The sequence below is a fragment of the Cyprinus carpio genome, chromosome B17 (assembly GCF_018340385.1).
Source record: "Cyprinus carpio isolate SPL01 chromosome B17, ASM1834038v1, whole genome shotgun sequence".
Lineage (NCBI taxonomy): Eukaryota > Metazoa > Chordata > Actinopteri > Cypriniformes > Cyprinidae > Cyprinus > Cyprinus carpio.
The window spans coordinates 21584447-21608133 of NC_056613.1; the positions used below are offsets into that span (position 1 = coordinate 21584447).

General features: G+C 36.5%; 2 protein-coding genes across 4 annotated transcripts in view; both read left to right on the plus strand.

Annotated features, from left to right (window-relative positions):
- LOC109081348 (inositol-tetrakisphosphate 1-kinase-like) overlaps nucleotides 1-12798 on the plus strand; it is a 39761-nt gene extending 26963 nt beyond the window's left edge. Inside the window, exons 6-11 of the mRNA XM_042742804.1 lie at nucleotides 5872-5970; nucleotides 6924-6964; nucleotides 7387-7552; nucleotides 9089-9156; nucleotides 9322-9484; nucleotides 10384-12798. Of these exons, the coding sequence (XP_042598738.1) occupies nucleotides 5872-5970; nucleotides 6924-6964; nucleotides 7387-7552; nucleotides 9089-9156; nucleotides 9322-9484; nucleotides 10384-10688 (842 nt within the window). The 3' untranslated portion in view covers nucleotides 10689-12798. The remainder of the gene's footprint in view (nucleotides 1-5871; nucleotides 5971-6923; nucleotides 6965-7386; nucleotides 7553-9088; nucleotides 9157-9321; nucleotides 9485-10383) is intronic.
- A 1790-nt stretch (nucleotides 12799-14588) lies between these two features.
- The window catches only part of LOC109083672 (echinoderm microtubule-associated protein-like 5), an 83269-nt gene continuing 74170 nt past the window's right edge, over nucleotides 14589-23687 (plus strand). For 2 of the 3 annotated variants that reach the window (XM_042742805.1, XM_042742806.1), the window contains exon 1: nucleotides 14591-15416. In XM_042742805.1, coding sequence (XP_042598739.1) covers nucleotides 15220-15416 — 197 coding nt within the window. In that variant the 5' untranslated portion in view covers nucleotides 14591-15219. Of the gene's footprint in view, nucleotides 15417-23687 lie in introns of all 3 variants that reach the window. The other variant, XR_006156878.1, reaches the window with a different exon arrangement.

The window sequence follows — 23687 nt, forward strand, 5'->3', positions numbered from 1 at the left end:
CGCGATTCTCTCTTGAATCGATTCTGAGCTTAGTTTTTAACAGCAGATGGCACTGCGTGCTTTAGAAATAGCCGTATTATGCTTGCTTCCAGTTCCTTTCTCACGCACCACATGAACCTAAAATAATCATTCATACAGTTCGAAAAAGTTGAAGCGAATTACAAGGATCCTCACAGTGGGCTGTGTTTACATTACATTAATCTGGCATTATAAAAGCCGATGTGCAAGTATATTTAACCACTTACATTACTCAGCCGAACGCTCAAGCGCTTTTCTTCATGAGCATTTGAGTGTGCAGTTAAAAACTAGGCTAGAGAACAATGCATTGATTTATTGTCCCAGCCCTAAATCTCACACAATTAATGTAGTTTGTATTGGGGTATTATTGGTTGGTCTAAGGACTGCACGATTAATCAAAATAAAATCGAAACTGTGATTATGGCTTAGTGCGATTATCAGATCACATGTGCTGCGAGTAAACTGTGGCAAACCACATTACTTAATCATTACTGTCTGCTCTGCAAAAGTTCAGGTGTTTTCTCTTTTCACAAGATATTGAAGATCAGTGTCAAGTTATTCCACATTCATCACATCACAGTTTTATACCATTTTTAAATCTGAGTTCCTATAAATATAAATTATTAGAAATTCTGATTTAAAAATAGTACACATCTGCAATATTGTGCTGCATGTAGAACATAACAACAACTACTATAGTACCAAAATAATTATAGTTCTGTCATGACAACTCTCTGAGAGTTTAGCATGGTAATATACATGGCAATGTTAATGTGTTTGGTCTTGGTGGAATAGATTTGCTACACGGCTGCTGCTGTGGCAGAGCAAGTATAGAGACTTGCTGCTGCCAGTACATCCACAGACATGCTGCTGTCAACATGTAAGAAATACTGCTGCTGCACATATAACATATATGAAATAATAGGGCTGGCGATATGACCTAAAATCAAAATCTTGATTAATTGTACACTTTACCTTGGTTACGATTTTTCAACGATTATTTTAATTTATTTAATTTATTTTTTTGCACTCATAGTTCATTAGGTTTGTACTGTAAATATACTCAACTATTAAAGGTGTGATTATTTTTTTTCTAATGAAAGAGCGCTTTCTTATCTTAGTGATTTTAAAATAATTGAAGGAAACAAACTATTTATGGTTATTTGTTGAATATTTGCATGTACAGAAGAAGTGAGCTGCAAATAATGTAGCAGGCTTGTTTAAGTAAGTTGCTCAATGCAAAGAAAGAAATGTAATGGGAACCTAGTATTTCTGTGTTCTTTTTTTCATGTGTCTAATGGACACGACCAAGTTATTTGAAAAACATCTATGACCTTTGAAATATGTCTATTCTTCACGCTCTAGGTTTCACTAATAATAAACATACATTTACATAAAGGATCCATATTTGTCCATACCCATGTTGATTAGAGTATTAAAAACCTGAAAAGTATTAATTTAAGGTACATTTAGAACAGATAAAAATGTGCGATTAATCACGAGTTAACTCATGACAAGCATGCGATTAATCACGAGTTAACTCATGACAAGCATGCGATTAATCACGAGTTAACTCATGACAAGCATGCGATTAATCACGATTTAAAAAAATAGTTTTAATTGATTGACAGCCCTAGTTTATAGCCATATTGGTATATATTAACAAAATAAATCTTTTACCAAATTGTGCAGCCTTACAAACAAGCACAGCAAATCTAGATTTGTTTTTAAATCACAATTGTAAACTTTATCAGAAAAATCTAATTAAAATTGTGCAGCCTTAGTTGGTCATTTGTTCATGCTCTCGTTAACTTTTTGTATCGTTCAGTGTTGTTTAAAACAACAACAACAAATCACTGCAACAACCGCAGTACAGGGTGTGCTGTGTAGTACAAGTGTAATACTGTCTAGAAAAAGTTAACCGTGGACACTGTTTATTTTCAGTAAGAGGGACGAAGTGACATGGAATATAGAGTTGGGAATAAAACTGAGGCGGCGTGCTGCAAGTCATTTTTACCAAACATTTTCAAACATCCAATAAAAAAATACATCTAAAATTCTGTATTGAATTGTTGAACTGAGGATTGTGTGTTTTACTTTATTTTTTTTATTGTGTACCTTTTAGTAGCACACTAGGTTCTAGCTATGATTTATCGTTTGTGCGTCAGTTGATGAATTCCCTCCAGTGTTCACCAGCGCACAGGAAGTCGCCCACACACTGGTGCTGTAATGAATGCTGTGAGTCTATTTCTTAATGAGACGCCTAGTGGTTAGCGCCACTTTTTCTGGCTCCACTCTCATACATATGACTCATGCACATCCTGAAGAGCTTCACCTAAACACTGTCCTGCTGTCTTACATTCTGTCCGTGGAGACAAAGCAGGACACCATTTGTTTGTGCATGAGACGGATTGTTTCAGACTTTATAAGGCAACGATTCACACCTTTTGGATCTGCTTTCATGGTATTGTGTTTATTAAAAAACAAAAAACATCAACAAAAAAAAATATTTTTTCTGTATTTAGAACCAACCATTTTTACAACTGTTTATCTGACACTACACACTGTTCCCTTTCCTTGTGGGAAAATTTGGTCTCTAGAGATTCAGTTTAACCTTTAGATTTTTAGAGTACAGAGCAGCCAGAATGTCAGATTTTACAAAACCACCATCACCCGAAACAAAGGTATGAATGGAGGAAGGGGCTCATATGATATTCGACTTCCTGTCTGTGCTGTCCGGAGCCAAAACTCCATAGCAGTGCTTTATAAACATGTTCTAAACATTCCATAAATGTCATATAAATGTCTCGGCTGGCTCCGGCAGGTCTGCGGAGAGCTTGAAGTGTTTAGACAGAGCGGAGATTGATCCTGGACCCTCGCTGCGCCAGAAACAGGAACATCACTAAGCATTTGTACCTGCTAAAAAGGATCTCATTACTCTTCCCTTTTTATTTACAGAACATCTCTTGGCTAATTTAAATGGAATTTAGATTTCTAATAATAAATCACGTATTAGCAGCCATCAAAACTTCTCTGTATTGAAGTCTTGTACAGATATCTTGCAGAACTTTGCATCCGACTTAATATCGAATAATTTCGACTTGTTCCTCAGTTTGTAAAATCAGACGAAAAACAGATGTTGAAAAAAAAAAAAACCACAATGCAAATCTATGGGGCGACTGTTCCAGAAACATGAAGCTCTACATTTTCTTAAAGCATTTACGTGCATTGGACAGGAAGAAAATGTTTATTATCTGATCTGTAAATCTTCTCGATTGTCTTTTTTGAGCATCTAGGTTAGGGTTATCTTGGTTAAGGTTTGCTTCGTCTGAACAGTGCTTGTGGATAGTTGCGTAACTTCATCATTTGAGTGTATTGTATGAACGTTACAAGTACACTAAATTTACGTGGTCTTGATACTTTCCGAAATGGACGGTGAGAGAACAGAATTATTCATATTTGCATAAACGTTGCCCCATGCTTCTATTGCAAGTGCATTACTATGTTTGTTTCAGTTTTTCAAAAACAAACAACAGGCTGGAAATATTTTCTTACCGAACATGTAAGTTTGGATTTCATTATGGTTGAAATGTTTATAGATGGTTATAGTAGGTTGCTCAATGCTCACCTCACTAAACCGCTTGTCGGAGATTGCTGCTGCCCTTTTTTTTTTTTACTGGCTTTCATAAATGCTTATGTAAGCTTCCTCTGGAATAGGAGAACAAAAAGCTAGCAGCTGGATAAATGGACCAGCTCTGATAAGAAAACCAGCACAGCTCTCTATTTCAACACTACAGGATATATCAGTAGCGATGCTATCATTTACCAACTCAAAAGCTAGATAGACAAAACAGGAAGTGAATGGCTAGCTTGCGATTTTGTTCCTTCTCGGGGGACTGTGACCAACCAGCACTGACCTTTTTGGTCGACTAACTGTTTTGTTTTTGTTTTCTTGTTCATTTTTGAGGAATTTGAATTAATATTGAGTTAATAATGAGATGCATTAAATGACGAATACACTACAATTCAAAAGTTCAGGGTCAGTGTTAGCCTGTTATTAATTAAAAGAAATAAATACTTTTATTCACCAAGGCTGCACTAAACTGATCAAAGTGAAAGTAAAGACAGAGTTATATTTCAAATAAATGCTGTTCTGTCAAACCTTCTATTCATCAGCTGAAAAAAGTATCATGGTTTCCTCAAAAATATTAAGCAGCACAACTGTTTTTAACATTAATAATAATAATAGTTTCTTGAGCACTAAATTGCTCTTTTGTTGATTTTGATTGCTTCCATTGTCCTCATTTGTAAGTCGCTTCTGCTAAATGACTAAATGTAAATTAGCATATTAGAATGATTTTTGAAGGATCATGTGACACTGAAGACTGGAGTAACGATGCTGAAAATTCAGCTTGGGCATCAAGTGAAAACAAACTTATAAAAATCATTTATATTTTAAAATACATTCAAATAGAAAATGGTTATTTAACATTACAATATTACAGTTTTCAGTAGTTTAGAAAAGTTTTTTTTGCCATTTCTTGTAAAGTAAGCTGTGTCAAAGTGTTTCATACGGTGTACTAAAACCCTAGAGTCATGTTGAGTCTTTTCTTTAGCTTTGAAAAGCATCTAATCATCAGTTTTGCTACCTCACCACACAGGAGGTTTACCGTGCTCATATCAGAGTGCTGTGTCATCAGCCTTCACTCTTCAACTCATTTCCTGTGCTACACTTAAAAAACCTCCTAAAACATGCCTTATCTGCCTAGATTACAGCATGACTGGCATCCGGCTGAAAGCATGAAACTCTGCAACAAAGCAGATTCATTCACTGAACCTCTTAGTACTGGCCCAAGTCAGAAGAGCCTATTCCCAAGTTAAGCCCAGTATGCATCTCTGTTTTGATGATTCATCCCTCTCCGATAATGTGCCTCCGGTTGGAATTCGCAAACATAGCTACTCATTCACAGCTATTGACGCTTTTGTTCCGTCTATGGCTCTGTTTGCTCATCTGAGCGATACCCAGGACAGTAAGAGTACAGTATTTTCAAACAAAGCCTTGAACCCACGGGTCAAATTGCAGAGCTTCTGTTGACTGGCTCCTGCATTATGCAGAGTGAGTCAGGCTCAGTGCCTTGTGTCCATGGTTCTCCATTCAGTAAAATAAATAGGGAAGTAAAGGCAACCAGAGGGGTAACTGATGACGGAAGACCATACACAAGTTGTTAAATAACATACACAGTGGTTGCCAAAATTATTAGAAACACGTTATATATATATATATATATACACACACACACACACACACACACACACACACACACACACACATATATATATTGCAATGTTCATTATAAATAATTTGCCCATGCACATCATTATTTTTCTTTTTAATTTGTAATCTTTAATCAAAAACAAAAACATCATCTAAAAATAACATTAGCTTCTACATATTTCTCTCTTTTTTTTTTTAAATGTCTCTCCAATTTTCATTTCATTTTTTTTTATATCTATTTGATTTTATTTTTCAAAATTCATACTTCTAGGTTCCTGCATCAGCCAATCAACTGCCATTTAAGATAAATACAAATAATACTAATGGATAGTGTTTTTCATGTATCTTAGACCTTCAGTTGCAGTGATTTTATAAGAACAACTTATTATAACTTTGGACAAAACTATGACTTTTACAAACATTCCCTTTTTCTCTGATGGAGAACATCTTCATATGCACAAACAGCTTGGCAGTGCACCTACTAGACCAGTGCAAAACCAGCATGGACCTCGATGAGATTTCTTTAATTCATATAACACTCATGCAGGACTCTTCTTGTCTCTCATCTCTCTCTGCAGATGTGAGGATCTGTTCTCCTCCATTTATGGTGCTGAACAGTGAGTGTGGCCCAGACACGCTGGAGCAGATCAAGCAGCACGGTCTTACATTCCCTTTCAGTAAGTTCCCACCTTTTCCTTACTGAAACAGAAAATAATAATGTTTAACCAAAGGACCTCATTCTGTAAATCCCACGCTAAAGTTACAGCAACATTTACTAACACTTACACATTTTGGTGGGTGAAATCCAGTCATTTAAAAAGTAATCCACACAATCAGGAATTTCATGTGAGGCGAAATGTTCAGGTTAGTCTAGTGAATTCGCCATGTTGACCAACATAAATCTGCTTGGTTTCAAAGTGGAAAAAAGTCTTGTAGATATTATTGCTATTTTGATTATGCAATAAACTGTATCTGGTATTTAATTCAACGGAAGCTCTTGTGGCTTTTCTTTTCTTTCTCGCTGCTCTTTCACAGGAAGTTAAGACTAAGAATATTATTTAACATTCAGTATTTATATTTTGGTAGTATGGGCACAATACTCTTTTTATTGCTCTTCTTTTACCACATTATTCACATATCGGCAAAATCCAAAACCCATAGTTATAATGCTACTCTTAATGCTATTTTTCAAATGTAATTTGTATTTCCAGAATATTTTTAACCTGAAAAATTGCAGTAATTGTTTATGATTCATTGAAGAAGTATGGAAAACATTATTTAAAGCCAAATTGCTGTTTAAAAATAGGCCAAAGCTAGACTTAAACACAACCCAAGGCAACAGTGTAAAAGTACCAAATTCTGTGGTAAAAGTACAGACTTGGCAACACTGACCATTTCCAATAAATATCTGTAAAGCTTATATGGATTTTACTAAATTATCTTTTACTTAAATTAGATTTTAGAAACTGAGGTGACTGCTCCTGACTACAAAGGCTGTGTTTTCACTAATGTCCCTTACTAAACTGCTATTAAGATTTTACTGCGTTAAAGGTTTTAGGAGTTGCATTATTAACCAGACAAACTCGTTCACTACCTCAGAGTGTTTTTCTTTTCTTCTCATCTTACACAGTTTGCAAAACACGGGTTGCTCACGGAACTAACTCTCATGAGGTAAGAGACTTTTCTAACTCTGCTTTTGCGAAATGTGACCACAGAAGTCACAAAACACTAATACACACAAAGCATTGTTTCAAAACCCGGTGAGCTGCCTACATAGGCAGCTTCCTTTGAAGTCGTGAAACTGAACCTCAGAAGTAGCTAAGGAAAGTTCAACTCAACACCTAAGATTTGGTTAGCATCCACTTGATATGCACAAAAGGTTCTTTATAGAGAAAAAAAAAATCTTCAGCTTATTAAAATGTTTTTCATACCAAGATTAAAAAAAGGCTCTTTTAAGAGCTGTTCACTCACACATTAAGAAATGTTCTTTGTGGATCCCAAAATCATGGTTCTGTGGAATGATCCCATTATTTTTAAGAGTGTATTCATCACTTTGAATGTATAAGTTCTCTTCTCACTGTGTTCCTTTGCAGATGGCTATAATATTCAACGCAGAGGGCCTGAAGGACGTGAAGCCACCGTGTGTCATTCAGAGTTTTATAAACCACAATGCCGTGCTCTATAAGGTGTTCGTGGTGGGCGAGTCACACACTGTGGTGGAGAGACCATCACTCAAGAACTTCCCCTCTGGACCGTCTGGTAAACCCTCAGCCCACACTTCAGCTCTTTATAAATGTTATTTCCATGAAAGGCCACTGCTGTGATATGGTTCGTTTCACCTCGATTGGACCGTTCAGTTTGTTTAGGCGTGATTTACATTGCAACATTCCCGCTGTATAACCCAGATGCCTTTGCATAGCTGACTTTGCAGTGAAAAGAGTCGATCAAATTTTGCTGCTAACCAGTCAGCAGAAGCACTTACCCGAGTCTGGTTTCCACTGCGGGCTGCTGTAAAGTATGGTGCGTTTGCATATGCTAATGTACTTGGAGTCCATGCAAACCTGTTACGGTTACTGGGAGAGCGACCTGTTAGTTTAATGCAAATTCAGGTGGTCAGCTCTGTGCCTGAACTCATGCTGAACTCCACAAAGCACAAGTACACATGCCTTGCCTTCCAGCAGCAATCAAATGAAAAAAAAACCTGTTTAGAAGATTAAAACAAAGAAAAAAAAAAGGGTGCAGTGTTTCTAAAGACAGATCATGCTGGTAAGGATTTCTAAGAATTCTATGAAGACGTGAAGAAAAAGGCTGATGAATGTCTTAAGCAGGTTTGTGAAGTTCTTAAGTAAGATTCAGGAAATCAGAGATATATATGTGTGTGTGTGTTGACTGGCTGACACAGGATCCTAGAAGTATGTATTTTGAAAAATAAAATATAAAAATAAAATAATAAATGAAAGGAGAATTGAAGCGAAATTAGAAAAAATTTGAAATGAGAAAAAATTTAGAATTATGTTATTAGATGATATGAAAATGATGTACATAGGCAAATTATTTATAATAAACATTGCAATACATTGCAATTTTTTAGTCTGAATACGCACAAATTTAAATTGGCCATCAATGGAGAAACATTCGTTTTTCAGACTGAAATAATGTTTCTTCACAGGCATTATTAAGCAGTGCAATGCATCTTTTCAATACATTATGAACGTTAATAATAAGATTTGTAATTTTTTTTATTTGTAATAAAGTTTTGATGCATATGTGTTTTAAAGCATACATGCTTTCTAAAATAACTATGTACTGTATGTTGCATTGTAATGCCTTTTAATGTTTCACCTTCAGATAGATTGTTCTCTTTCTGAAAGAACATTACCATATTCATATTCATATAGAACAACTCAGTCATATTTAGAAGCTATACAGATGAAGAGTAACTCTCTTAGGTTTACAGATATATTATTTCTGAGGATTAATAGATGTACATTGTGAATATTTGGGGTGTTTTGATGTCTGCAGAAGGAAGGTTGCCGTCTCTCTTAATGAATTTCTTTACTGTCATTTGAGTGGGAGGTCATAAATCTCAGCATCCTCTTGGCAGTAGATTTTTGTGGTTTCGCCTCCTCCTCACTCTATTTATTCTCCCTCTCTGCCTGGCACTCCTGAAGCTTTGACTCTCTCAGCTGAACCACGACTCTCTGCTGCTGTCTGGTGGCTTCCTGTGCACCTGCACTCTTACATGTTCACTTTTATTCAGCTGACTTGCAACTCAGTGTTTTTTATGCCTTACAGACAGAAAAGCAATTTTCTTCAATAGCCACAATGTGTCCAAGCCAGAGTCATCCTCTGACCTCACATCTGTAAGTTGAGTTCTCTTTAGTCTACATAAAGTGTTGTGTTCACTTAAGATTTATACAACAAATCCTGGTGGGAATTTAAGCAATGGGTATCACATAGCCATTCAGTAATAAATGTAATAATCACATGCTCTTTATTCACCTCTCTTTCATTTGCATTTTTGACAGAGAGATAATGTAGAAGGTGTTTCGCAGCCACCGAATGATGATGTCATTAGGGAAATGTGTAAATCTCTTCGAGAATCCCTCGGCGTTTCGCTCTTCGGCATTGATGTCATCATTAACAACCAGACGGGCCAACACGCTGTCATTGACATCAATGCATTCCCTGGTGTGTATCTGTTATCTGTCTAACTGCCAGATAGAGTTTATATACCCTAGAATTATAGAATTTAGATTTTTTTGCACCTTCAGATTCCAGATTTTCAAATAGTTGTATCTCGGCCAAATATTTTCCTATTCTAAAAAAAAAAAATCATACATCAGTGGAAAGCTTATTTATTCAGCCTTCAGATGATGTATACATCTCAATTTAGAAAAATTGACCCTTATGTTTTGTGGTTCAGGGTCACATATTATGATTTGGTGCTCAAGAAACTTTTCTTAATGATATCAAAGTTGAAAACTGTTTTGTTATAAATGTCTTTATTTAACTTTAGTCTTAATTTAAAAAAAGAAAAAGAAAAGAAAAAACACTTACTGGAACCCATTGTTTTTTAACAGTAGTGTATATTGTTTTGATAAAATAATGATCGGTTGAGGTTCATTAGCATCAAATGTTTGTATTTGTATCAGTAACAAAAATGTGCAAGATGATAAAAGAGGAAAATATGTAGGAAAGTCTCATAATGTAAGCATTTTTAACATGTGAGTGTATTTATTTTTCAACATATTTTTCAAAATCAAGTATTTTTTTGAGGTCATGCAATTTGATAACACGAACTTATTTTTATTGAACTTATGAATTATATTTTATGTTTTTCTTGTCACATGACAACAAAATAGCTTTCTACATGTTACTTACACAACATTTGGCAGGCATTTAATATATTAAAATAACATATTAATATCAAATCTAAAATTTTATGCAAAATTTTCATGCAAAACTATATTTATTCATTGCACAGACCCATTGTTTTTCGTAGCATGTTCTCACTGACCAATTTGCATTCAAGAAACATCTCCATGACCACAAATTTTAACTTTACAACTTGTTTTTACTCTTCCCAGGATATGAGGGTGTCCCAGAGTTCTTCAGTGATCTCCTGAACCACATCATCAGCGTCCTCCAAGACCCTTCGGCCCCGCCCCCTCCCGGCCAGCTGCCTGCTTTGGGCACAGGAGAGCGCAACTGCGCCCCATCCCAGGAGTGCTGCGGCATGCTCGGCAAAGAGTCGGACAGCAGCCCCTGGATCGTGGAGGGCGACGGTGGTCTGAAAGGCCCGCGTCAGAGACTGGGCTGCAACACAGCTATGTCCCCCAACTTCCAACAGCACTGCGTGTCCACGATAGCCACTAAAGCCTCTTCACAATGACTGCTGTCCCCCCGTCCCGCCATCCTTCCCTGATCAAATTGTGAAGACAAACTGAATAATAACTATTATACTGGTAATATATCTGTAATCAAAAATCAGCTATATAGCTAATAATCATGATGTTGATAATGGGCATTGGATTCTGTCTCCTATGCCTTTGGATATGTTTTCTTTTTTAAATTTCTTTCTCTTTAGTCTAACAACTCATTACTGTAATGTGAACTTTTGGGAAATTAACATTGATCAAAATCCGTTTTAATTTGAAGCACAGTGCAAAATGAGTGGTTGTTAGTTCATTGAACACACTAGGCATGTTGGATACTTAAGCTGGAAAAGGTTGTGAAGTTTTTCTTTTGTTGCTGATAGAAAAGTCTAACGGATATCAGTGTTTTTAATGACACTGAACACAAACACACAGAATAATCTAACAAATAGGACACCTAAAATGTCTTTGTGCTCTGTATTTAGCGGCAATCCTATATTGTGATGATCGGCGGTGTATATCGTTGTGCAGCGTCTGCAAAGCTCTTGTAGGCCGTGTGCCACTGTGTTTGATCTTGTGACACTCCGTAATCTTTTCATAATGCTCCAAAAGACTTTGATCATCCTTCCATAAACATTGTGAGACCTGATAATGTTCATGTGCATTTCAATGCGTCATATCATAAGGTGAAGTTCCAGGTGAACTGTCAAGTATCATTAATGTTTTGATAGTTTTAGGAAAGTCGACTCTCTGAAGAAGTTCTACTGTTCTTCTAAAATTCTTCTAATTTTTTTTGTTTTTGTCAATGTTGCGCTTGACTGGACGGTTGCAAGAGGATATTCTGACATTCCCTGTATGCGTGTGTTGTTTTTTTAGCAGACGGTCCTATAAAAGTTCAGATGTTTTGTATATGATCCAGTTTTGAAAGTCATATTTATGACTGTGCTTCAGGTTAGTACAGACCCTTTTGAACAAACTGCGCTAGATGGATGTTAATGTATATGTTGGGAGTATTTTGTCTTGTTCTAATTGCTAAGAAGAACAACACATCTCTTCTACAAAGGGTTCAACGCTTTGACTCTAGGTTACCGTTCCTCGTTTAAAAGGAAAATGGACAGATTTGTAACATATTCTTCATTATAAATGGAATAATTGCTAACTTGTTTGAAAATCACTAATGAATACAAAGTATTTGTTTTATACATCATATAGTTAGCCATACATTGCTGATTTAAATCCATCTGTTTTGTAAAATGCCATGAGGCAGTTGAAGCACTAATTAATTTCAACATTTATTTAGCACTAATATCAATGTCTTTAAAACCATCTGAACAATTTAGCAGTACTTTATATATTAATTAAAAGGTAATAAAGCCAAAAAGTGATTTGCAGCTTTTTAGGTTCTCTTTTGGTAATGAAACATCCCACAGCGTTTTTTGTACAATTACAAAAATGATCATCTTATGTGTATTCATGTTTCTAAAAGAAACTTCGCCCACTTAGTGCCCATAAAGTGACTTGGATAACTCCTACACGTTTGAAGACCTACAGAAAACAGCTTGTTTTTGTTCACTGTGAGAGGAATGAATGTGTGGAGATATTTGACAAACAATGTCTTAATGTGGTAAACAGTGGACTGCTGTCATCGGCATCTGCTCCCATTCTGTTCAGTTTATATGAAGTGAATGTTTATGCCACTCCACTGGCCCTTTGCACCTTATGTTAACGCTTTTCTTGTTCTGATGGGGTCCATTTTTTAAGATGAATATTTTCATAAGTATACCAAGCTGTCCTTTTCTATAGTAACTCACTCCATTGTTATGGAATACAAATTATGTGGTCATTATCATTTTGAAGCCATTTCAATAACGATTAGCCGTTTTTTATTTTTTATTATTAGACATGTAGCCTCTTGCTTGCAATAGGAATTTATGTCAAGAGTGTTGGAATATGTTTATATGATTAATGGGGGGTGTGTTCAGATTAAGTTTGCATTTTGTACATCATGAAAAATGCTCCAAGTCTGAGTCGGTTGAGAGAATGACAGCCTTCAACACAGATTTACCTTTTGTCTCTGTACTTTTGCCTTCATTGTGCTATCAAATAGAAAATCTCCTCACCTACTAACTTTTCTGTCTCTATCATTTTTAATTGATTTCAGGTCTCATATAAAACTCCCCTTACCTATACATTCATACACCAGGCCCAGAATTCATCAGGACCATGGTTAAACATCTCAGGTTACATCAGTATCAGAATGTGACCCAGTGCTTGGCATATTAAGGCTATCATATGCTATTCATGTATGTCAGATGCATCCATTTGCCAGCAGAGCTCTATTATTATGTTATTAGCTCATTTACTTGGCCTTATGTTACTTTAGACCTGTAAGAATAACTTTCTCCCATAGAACACGTGTATTTCTGTTTTCAGTCACGTCTTTCTGTTTAAAACCAGTTTAACTTAAAAAAAGAGAGCGAAAATGGAAACAATGAAAATATGTGAATTTGGGAATTTGGCTACAGTTGTCGTATTCCTCTTATTAAGCCACTCCTGAACCACAGACAACGTCAGAGGCGTCTTACCTGGGCTAAGGAGAAGAAGAACTGGACTGTTGCCCAGTGGTCCAAAGTCCTCTTTTCAGATGAGAGCAAGTTTTGTATTTCATTTGGAAACCAAGGCCCTAGAGTCTGGAGGAAGGGTGGAGAAGCTCATAGCCCAAGTTGTTTGAAGTCCAGTGTTAAGTTTCCACAGTCTGTAATGATTTGGGGTACAATGTCTTCTGCTGGTGTTGCTCCATTGTGTTTTTTGAAAACCAAAGTCACTGCACCCGTTTACCAAGAAATTTTGGAGCACTTCATGCTTCCTTCTGCTGACCAGCTTTTTGAAGATGCTGATTTCATTTTCCAGCAGAATTTGGCACCTGCCCACACTGCCAAAAGCACCAAAAGTTGGTTAAATGACCATTATATTGGTGTGCTTGACTGGCCAGCAAACTCACCAGACCTGAACCCCAGAGAGAATCTATGAGATATTGTCAAGAGGAAAATGAGAAACAAGAAAACAAAAAATGCAGATGAGCTGAAGGCCACTGTCAAAGGAACCTGGGCTTCCATACCACCTCAGCAGTGCCACGAACTGATCACCTCCATGCCACACCGAATTGAGGCAGTAATTAAAGCAAAAGGAGCCCCTACCAAGTATTGAGTGCATGTGCAGTAAATGAACATACTTTCCAGAAGGCCAACAATTCACTAAAAATGTTTTTTTTTTTTTTTTTTTTTTTTTTTTTTATTATTGGTCATAAATATGAAGTATTCTAATTTTTTGAAATAAATAAATGGTGGGCACTAGTTAAACAAGAGCCAAAATCATCACAATCAAAAGAACCAAAGACTTAAACTACTTCAGTCTGTGTGCATTGAATTTATTTAATACACGAGTTTCACAATTTGAGTTGAATTACTTAAATAAATGAACTTTTCCATGACATTCTAATTTATTGAGATGCACCTGTATGTATTAAGTAAACAAAAACTTTTGTTTTGGATGCGATTAATCGTTGTACAGCACTAATAGGGACCAATTCTCACTATTAACTAGTTTCTTATTAGCATGCCTATTATTAACATATTTAATATTAAATATATTAACTTGATGTACCGGATATACATAGTAGCACTGGTACAGAAATAAATTAAAAAAAAAAATATATATATATACATTTAAATAATTTAAACTGTATAGATTTAAATGAATGACAAAACAAAATTACTAAAATTTTAATATGAAACAATATATAAATAATAAAAATATGTATAAAAACTATATGATATATGTATATGATACTACATTGATGTGAGAAAACTTGAAAAATAATTATAAGATTTTTAACATTTATTAAAGAAAGTAGATTTATATCTCGTTCCGTTTTCTGTCTTAAGCATAAACATTTTGTATACTGGTTTTGTAAAGGTCAGCAAGAGTTCAGACCTCGCAGGGTTAATCTAGTGTACTTTAGTAGTAGGCCTACTGCCGTTTGTGCTAAATGAGCAGGCCATGCACAGCTTAGACGCCTTACGCCCTCCTCCTCCTGCTCGCCATTGGCCAAAACATTTTCATTCACCTCATCCTTGCGACCTGATTGGCCAGAGTCTCTGTCAGTCACTTCCGCCGCTAGCGATTGGCCGGTCCCAGTTAACTAATGCGAAAAATCCATGTTCTCCGGTTTTGACATGTCACTAGAGCAAAGCCACCCATCCGATCAGGAGTAGAGAGAGCAGGTTCATGCCTCGCACATGTCACAAGTAGTCCAAGCCGATTTACAGCCTCTGAACCAAACAAAGCATTTGCCCTAAAATTATGCAAATCGCCTAAAGTTGTGCACTTCACTTGAGCTGAAACATGTCGTCGATCCGTTTGTCTTTGGCCGGACGAAGCTGCGCTGACAGCGGACTGAGCGGATAAACGGGACTGAATGTGACGGCTCGTCGCGTCGGTGAATGAAGAAGCACCAGCCGTTCGCTTCGAAGCAAAACACGACCGAACATGGCTGACAGAACAGCTCCGAACTGTCACCTACGACTCGAGTGGGTCTACGGTTACCGGGGACACCAGTGCCGCAACAACCTGTACTACACCGCCGCCAAGGAGATCGTGTACTTTGTCGCCGGCGTCGGAGTTGTGTACAACACACGGGAACACAAGCAGAAATTTTATCTGGGACATAACGATGACATAATCAGGTAGGCATATTCACGTGGATGTTTTTAGGAAATGCTTACATTAATTTATTTTTTAACAAATGCACGCCAACTCACAGTAGTAGTGAACTCAATGGTTGTAATGCATTCAAGCCAGTGTCAGGCGGGCTAATGTCACTTATTTAAGACGTTGCTGTATATTTAATTGCAAGATCGTGGTTCCATCACAGAGAGGCACAAAATCACTTTCCAGAACATTTTCGTTCATCGTTCCTGGCTGGTGGATTGATCTTTCAACCCCATCCGCAATTTGCAAGCGATCTCTTTCGTCACTATTTGACTTCATCCTAAAAAGAAACGTTTCTTCTTTTCTTTAATCTTTCCATGTCTAGCTTGTACTTATTTGAACAATGCTTGAAACTTGGTATTACGAGCACTTCCTGTGTCTATTTGCCTCTGAATCGCTTGATGTGTTCCCCGTTTGTAAGTCGCTTTGGATAAAGGCGTCTGCTGAATGAATGCATGTAAATGTAAAGGAGAGAGCTGGTTGTGTGAGGTGCTCCGCTGAGGCGCTGTCCAGCACACCCGGCTGCTGAAGGTGATCTCCGTCGCGCTGGACAGCGCCTCAGCGGAGCACCTCACACCACTGGATGGGTTTCTTGCATTCTGTTGACGCTATTTTTGTTAGTCTGTGTACATATGCGGAAGGGGTCGCGTCTCGCTGTTTTGTGGCAAGTTAAAAGTAGTTTAACTTTGAAATACACGTCTGGAGACATCTGCTTTCTCTAGCACCCCTTTGCTCTCCGTCTGGTTGTTTGTGCACGCAAAACGCGTCCTTTGTAAACGGCTACTTAGACTTCCCTCACAAATCGCTTAGTGATAGGCTATTTGTAAAGAGCGGTCACATTTACCGTTGCCGGGGAAGTCAGTCATTTCAATTGGATTCGAGGCGAACGGGAATTTCGCGAAAGTTTTCCTAATGTAGATTTCGCAACTGGGGATTCGTCTCGTTAACCAACATCTGTTGGTTTAAAAGTGACTTTTTTGGAAGCTGTGTGTTATTCATCGCTGTACTTCTGTCAATAGATTGGTTTATTTTATTTTATTTTATTTATTTTTGATCACGTTTTTTTTTGCTCGACCAATTTGACGAAATTTCGTTAATGTGTGCGCATTTAAAACTTAAGAAATCTCAATACTTTCGCATGTACCTACTGTTGATTTTATCCTCAAACATATACATTCCTCATGCACAGTACTGAGCGGGTTGTACAGAAGAGGGTGTAAACACCTGAAATGGAACTGAACCAAAGGTTCCAAGAAGAGTGATGATATTTAGTATAACAGCACTGGAGCCCTTCCTATTACTTAGTCGCGTGTTTCTGAGTGTTTTTTTCCAGGGAGTGTGAAATAGAAAATCCGGAGTGGATTTACCAGTGACTGCAAAACACTTTCAGCTCTGTTACATCTCTTCACTCATATACAAAGTACTAGCCGGCTTTCACGCTATACTTTGCCATGCTTTTATCTGATCTGCTTTACAACGATTTCCTATGAATTTTCTAATGTATTATATATGATAAAAAAAAAAAAAAAATCAAGCACCCCTAACCCTACTCCTAAACATAACCTTCAGTGAGGCATAAGCAGATCGTTCAAAAACATAGTAAATATGAATTAGCAACCAATTCGCCAAAATGTACGAATTGCCATGAGATGGTGTTGTCTGTTTGGTACAAAATAACAGCAAATTTGAAAGTAATATTTATTTAATATAATGTAATTTCTAACTACTAACTAACTTTAATTTCTTATATATATATATATATATATATATATATATATATATATATATATATATATATATATATATATATATAAATAAAGAGTAGCAAGGTTGTGTAGGGCGATATGTCAAAAATCAAGTAATTTAATTTCATGATAACATTATATGTCAAGATATATTAGGCTGCTGTCACTTTAAGACCTAATGCATGGATCCATTATATTGACACACTTCTGATATCTTTTGCAACTGTTTACATTCACTTAATACAAAACTGATTGTTTATGTGAATATTCACCAAGACAGGCATTTTGAAAAAATGTTGTGCATTTGACCAAGCGCAAAAATATTTGAAAGGTAACTGATTTTGAAATAGATGTCTGAGAGAGTTTTTCAGTGTAAATTGTTTTTCTAAGACTAATTCTCACTATTGTTTTATTTTATCTTGAAATACGTATTGACACAGAGTGTAACCTCATATCTCACTGCATTACAAGACTTGTTAAGCTTTGTAGCTTAGCTTTAATTCATTAGCTAATATAATATTATCCAGTAGCCTTAACAGTTAATTAAAATAAAACTACCTCAACCCAATATTTTGATGCATTTTTTTTTTTTTTTTTTTTTTTTTAAATGCATTTGACATTCATCCAAGGTTTATCTGTGTTAACCTTAAAAGTAATTCAGTTATTTAGAGATAGCTGTATTCATATGCTGGTGAAGGTGCTTTTAGCTGACGGTGAAGGCTTTATAATTAAGTCACATGATCATCAAGGTTATGGCATCCTACAGGAGTAGGTGTATATGTGTGTGTCTGTGTTTGTGGGTGTGTCTGTCTGTATGTGTTGTACGTGTGTGGTGTTTTAGTGAGAGCTGGAGGGGGAGGTGTTCTGCCTCGCTGCCGGTCATCTGCCTCAATTCTCTATTATTAATTAGGTGACAGAGAAACTGACCTTGGTTATCTTGCATTTGTGTGACAGTTTGAATGTTGTGCATGTGCTTATATTTGTACAGCATGTAGCATAATTAAAAAAAAATATATAAGCAAATGACAGTGTTCTAAGACATATAAAATTGATTCAAATACAACATTTGTGACAAGTTACATACATTTACTACCCCCCATCCCCCCGCCCCCAATGTATGTCCCCGGTGTGCATTTGTGTGTCAAATGTCTCATAGGGACCCATCCATCTCTGGTAACTTCAGTATCAGAATGTGACCCAATGCTTGACTTTCTGGGAGAGACATTATATGCCATCATGCATATCAGATGTGTGCATATGCCAGCAAAGGCCTATTATTAAGTTATCAGCACAGGTATCTAAATACATAGAAGTCATAAGTGATTCATATGCATACAGCGCCAAAGGATTATTCGTACATTCAATACAAGACAGACGGACAAACAGAGACTAAGAGAAAGACACTGAATAAAGGAGATGGTTTAACACTTAATCATTATTGTTGCCAAATAACTCTGTAATTTCTATATTGCCATCACTTACTCTGTTGTAGTGAAGAAAATTAGTAAGGTGGAAAAGTGTATTACTATGGCAATCCAAAAAGACAATCCAGAAATATGAAACCTTTCCTATAATAGCATGAATCATGTAAAGTAAAAAAAAAAGAAACTATGCATAAAGGAAAAGAAAGCCTATTTTAGGATTTTTTTTTTTTTTGAAAATTGTTCATCCTATTGTTTTACTTTTGAATTTGCTTGCCATTTTTATTGGAACACACATTTCATAAAAAATGAAATCTGAGTTGCTGTTGACATGGGATTGGTAGTTGATGGTGGAGTTGGTTTGTATCCTCTGTTGTTTGCCCTTGAGTAGAAAGCTCAGTGGGAGGTGGAGGATGGAGCCCAGTGCTGAGCTACAGATGTTGAACAGCAGCTTGTGTGTGTGTGTGTGTGTTTGTGTGTGAGAGGGAGAGAAAATGAAAGACCCTCTCATACCTAACAGACGTGATGTTGTTTATATCGCACTGTGAGTTGGTCTGCATCAACTCCATTAAGCAAGCTGTGTGATCATGCTGTGCTATGCTGAGAACTGCTGATATATGTCCCTGTTCTTTGTAAACGTTACGTGACAACACTCCCTCAGGTAAGTGCCAACATAAGGCATAAAATATTGAAATTTGGGCTGAATAAGGATACCTCCAAATTTAGACACACATTTAAACATTTAAAGGAACAGTTTAAAAATGATTTACTCATACTTGTGAGACTGATGTAGTTAATATGCTGAATGGCCTTGCTATAAGGCTGAGTGGTATGAAAAAATATAAATTTTGATGAAAATATGAACTGTGTATTGATGGAGATTTTGCTACACTGTGAATTCTGTTATGGGGTGTGCACACCAAAAGCGAAGTGAGTATTTACATTGCGTTATTACTCTAGATTACTCGTGGAATATTTTTTGTGTCACGCGAATAAAATAATCACGTAATGCTCTCCTCCATTTTCTGATACAAAGAGACATCTCAAACCGGACGTGTCAGTTAGCTCTTCACTCATTGGCTTGTGTGACAACCCGTCATACAGGTTTTCTGCTTGAGTTGAAATTTTGCAACTTGCGCGGAAGATGCGATTGAGGCGTGTAACGCGTGTTTGTGGCAATCTGCTCGTTCAAACAATTAAATTTGTTTTTGGTGTACACGCACCATTAAGTAAATCCTAGTAGTTATATCCTAATAGTTCAAGTCTGCTTAAAGTGGACATACAGTATTAGATTGCTAAAGTAACATGCATAAATTAGAAAATAAAGAATGCTTGATAATAAAATCTTATGGTACATCACATTTACCACTTTTTCCACAGGTGAAATCATTCATTTCAATTGGAATCCATGTGATCATAAATTTTGCGTGAAGGCAAAAGATTTTCCCATGCAGATTTCGCAGTGGTCACTCCAGTTCGTCAGGTTGACCAACAGAAAGCTGCTTCGTTTGGTGTTTTTTTCCAGCTGAATTTCTCGCTGAGTTTCTTCGCTAATGTGACTGTACCTTTAAGTGTGATAATCCAAAAAATACATAATTTTTTGAACTCGAGTTGACTCTCTTAGCATTCAGTTCACTTATCGAATTCAGTTCCCTTTCAAAATTCCTGTCTTGGTGAATATTCATGTAAACATAGTTGGTTATGCTGGTTAAGTGAAAATAGAAATCAAATAGGGGTCAAAATATTAGATTCATGCGTTATGACTTAAAGTGACAGTCATTAAAGTCTTTTAATGCAGTGCATAAAACATGTTGACCAGTTTAAAGAGACTGTAATCGGCCCTTTTTGTCCAGTCCCCATTTACTTTCATTGCATGGAAAAGAGCATCCAGGACATTTTGCAAACTATCTCCTTTCGTGTTCCTTAAAAGATGAGTTTGAAATTACATTACTGTAAGTCAGTTGATACAGAACTTTAATTTAGTACTGTTCCTCTAACACAATGGCTTAAAACATTTATACCTTAGATTTCAAAACAGCACATTATGATATCTTAGTGCAACCACTTTCGATATACAGTACAGATTCATGATTTTAGCCCAGACATGTCTGCATGTGAGCATTCATGAGTGCCACAGACAGGTGCATGCTGGTCACGCTCCTGAGGCTGTATGCCCTTAGACGTCTGATTGTTTACTACAGGTGTTCAGAAAAATAATAAAGGGCGGATAGATACCGGACATGTCGGGCATTGAATGACTGCGTGTGACTGAAAAAGATGCTGGCGACCTGCTATGTTGTATCCCATGTTTCAAATTTTAAGTGGATTTCTCTGTTGCAAATTTTTGTGTGCATGTCCCTTTAAGAGGTTAAAAGGTTTAACAGGAATACTGTGTTTCTGGTAAGATATTTAGGAGGCTGAATACCGTGAAAGAGGTTCTTTCTTTATTAAGACGAGGATTAGGTGACTTTAGCAACATTTGCGTGATGTTTGGTGCGATGCCAGCGTTCACGTATGAGCGTGTGTGACTGACTGACATGATTGCTCATGGGGGGTGGGGGTTGGGGGGGCGGACATTGTGTCTCGTTTAAACCACGTGATCTAATCAGATTGAAGCTCTCTCTCTCTTTCTCTCTCTCTCTTATGCTCCAGTCCATCTGTAAGCCATGTGCACTCACATGCACTCATTTCTAATGTAATCCTTAATCTGCGCTGTCTCCTGATGCTCTTACTCTAATAGTATCAATGAGTCTGACTGTTTGAATGTGTGTATTGGTGTGCAGCTCTGTGTGTTTGTGGTCTGGGTTGTCAGTTTTAGCACAGATCATGTGCGCACATTGCACGAATCTCAGGCAAGAGTTTGGGTTTGATTGTGATGTGTGTGTGTTTGCAAAAACTGAAGCTTCAGTTGCCACCGAGATTAAATGCAGGGGTTTTATATCTTCTCTATAAGCCCCTCTGGGCACACTCAGCTTGTTAGCTCTTTGTCAAAGGCCTTGGTAGCTCTCCACCTAACGTGATTCAACTATTGCTTTGTGGGCTTAGAGAGTAAAACCTCCTCTAAAGACAGAAATCACTGGCCACTGAAATAATGTTAGACAGTTGTGAGTCTCATATAGTAGGGATAGAAGCAGTGAAATATTCGTTCTTCTGCCACTTGTTTTAGCACGTTTTAACACCAGGATGAATCCTTGTTTAGTAAAATTAATACTACGGGTTTTTGAGCTAGAGATTTTATTGTTTATTTAGCATGAAAATGAATGCAGATATGGTCCTTTCTAGCAGGTAATGCCTGCATTTCTTGATTCATTCAATTCCTAATGGACAAAATCAGAGCTCATAAAAACTAATATTTGATTATTTGTTTTTTTATTAAAATTTTATTTAAAGTTTAAAGCTAACACTTTATTTTAAGGACCAATTCTTACTATTACACGCATATTACTATCATATTGGCTGTTTATTAGTACTTACATGCCTTATTCTGCATGATCATATTTCAGATCTCTTAATCCTTCCCCTATACCTAAACTTAACAACTACCCTACTAACTATTAGGGCTGTGCGATTAATCGAAATCATCATAAAATCACGATTTGAGTGTGCACGATTTCTAAATCGCTTTATAGCATGATTTTCCGCTGGCCCGATGCTATCCAATCCAATCAGAATGCAGCGCGCCTAAATGGGGCGCGAGAACAGAACAGACTGGGCATATGCCTACGTAACTCCAGGTTCACATGCGTAGCCTATTTTTTCCGAGCCCATGTTAACGGATCAGAGTGGAAAAAGGTGCGAAAGATGTGAACAGAAAAGGCTAGAAATAGAAAGGTGCGAAAATAATTAATATCTAGCACATGAGCATAGAGAGAGTTGTGAGTGCACAGTACACAGTTTGAGCAGAGGAGACACGTTTTAGGTGCGCGCACTCTCTCCGGGCGAGAGCAGCATGTATCTGAGCATGCGCGTCTGGTTTTGTGACAGAGCAAAAGAAATCTGCTGCGAGCAGAGAGATTCGCGCTCGTGCATTATTTTAATGTGTTTTCGCGTTACAATAATGCATTCTCGCTGCTGCTTCTGAACCGCATACACATACTGTATACGCACTGCAAACGGAGCTCTATGACCAATGCATGGCAAAAATAAAAAATAAAATAAGTCCCTGGACACAGGATTTATTTATTTATTTATTTATTTATTTATTTATTTATTTTTTGCCATATGTCTAGACATTTTGTAACACCTTTGCTTTTATTATTTTGACTTATGTCTGTTATAGAGACATGTTACAACTTTTTGATAAAGCTCTAATTGGTTTTCTTTTGGAAATACGTTTCAAATTCATACTGAATGCATTTATGACTGTAAAGCATGTCTGTGTGTCAAAATCGTGATTAAAATCGAAATCGCAAAATTGATCAAAGAAATCGCAATAGTTTTTTTTTGTCCGTATCGCACAACCCTACTAACTATTATTAAGTAGCAAATTAGGAGTTTATTGAAGCAAACATCATAAAAGTAGTTAATAGTGAGAATTGGCCCTTACAATAAACGTGTGATGAAAGTGTATTATTGAGACAGGCATTGTAAAATAATTTTTTAATTTGATCTTTAAGATTTCAGCAAGGATGCATTAAATTGATCAAAAGTGATGGCAAAGACATTTTTAAATATTACAAAAAATATTAAAAACAAAAGATATTAAGAAGCACAACTGTTTTTAACAATGATAATAAGATATGTTTCTTCAATATTCCCTTTGTTAAATCACAAATCAGCATAATAGAATGAATTCTAAAGAATAATTTGACACAGAAGACTGGAGTAATGGCGGCTGAAAATTCAGCTTTGAAATTCAGCTTTCACAAGAATAAATTACATTTTATATATAAAATAAAAAACTCTCATTTTAAATTGTAATAATATTTCACAATATTCCTCTTTTTACTGTATGTTTATCAAATAAATGCAGCCTTGGTGGGCAGAAGAGTTTTCTTTCAAAAACATTAATAGGTCTTACGACCCCAAACTTTTGGATAATAGTGTGTATGTATATATATTGACATATATCAAACAAAGC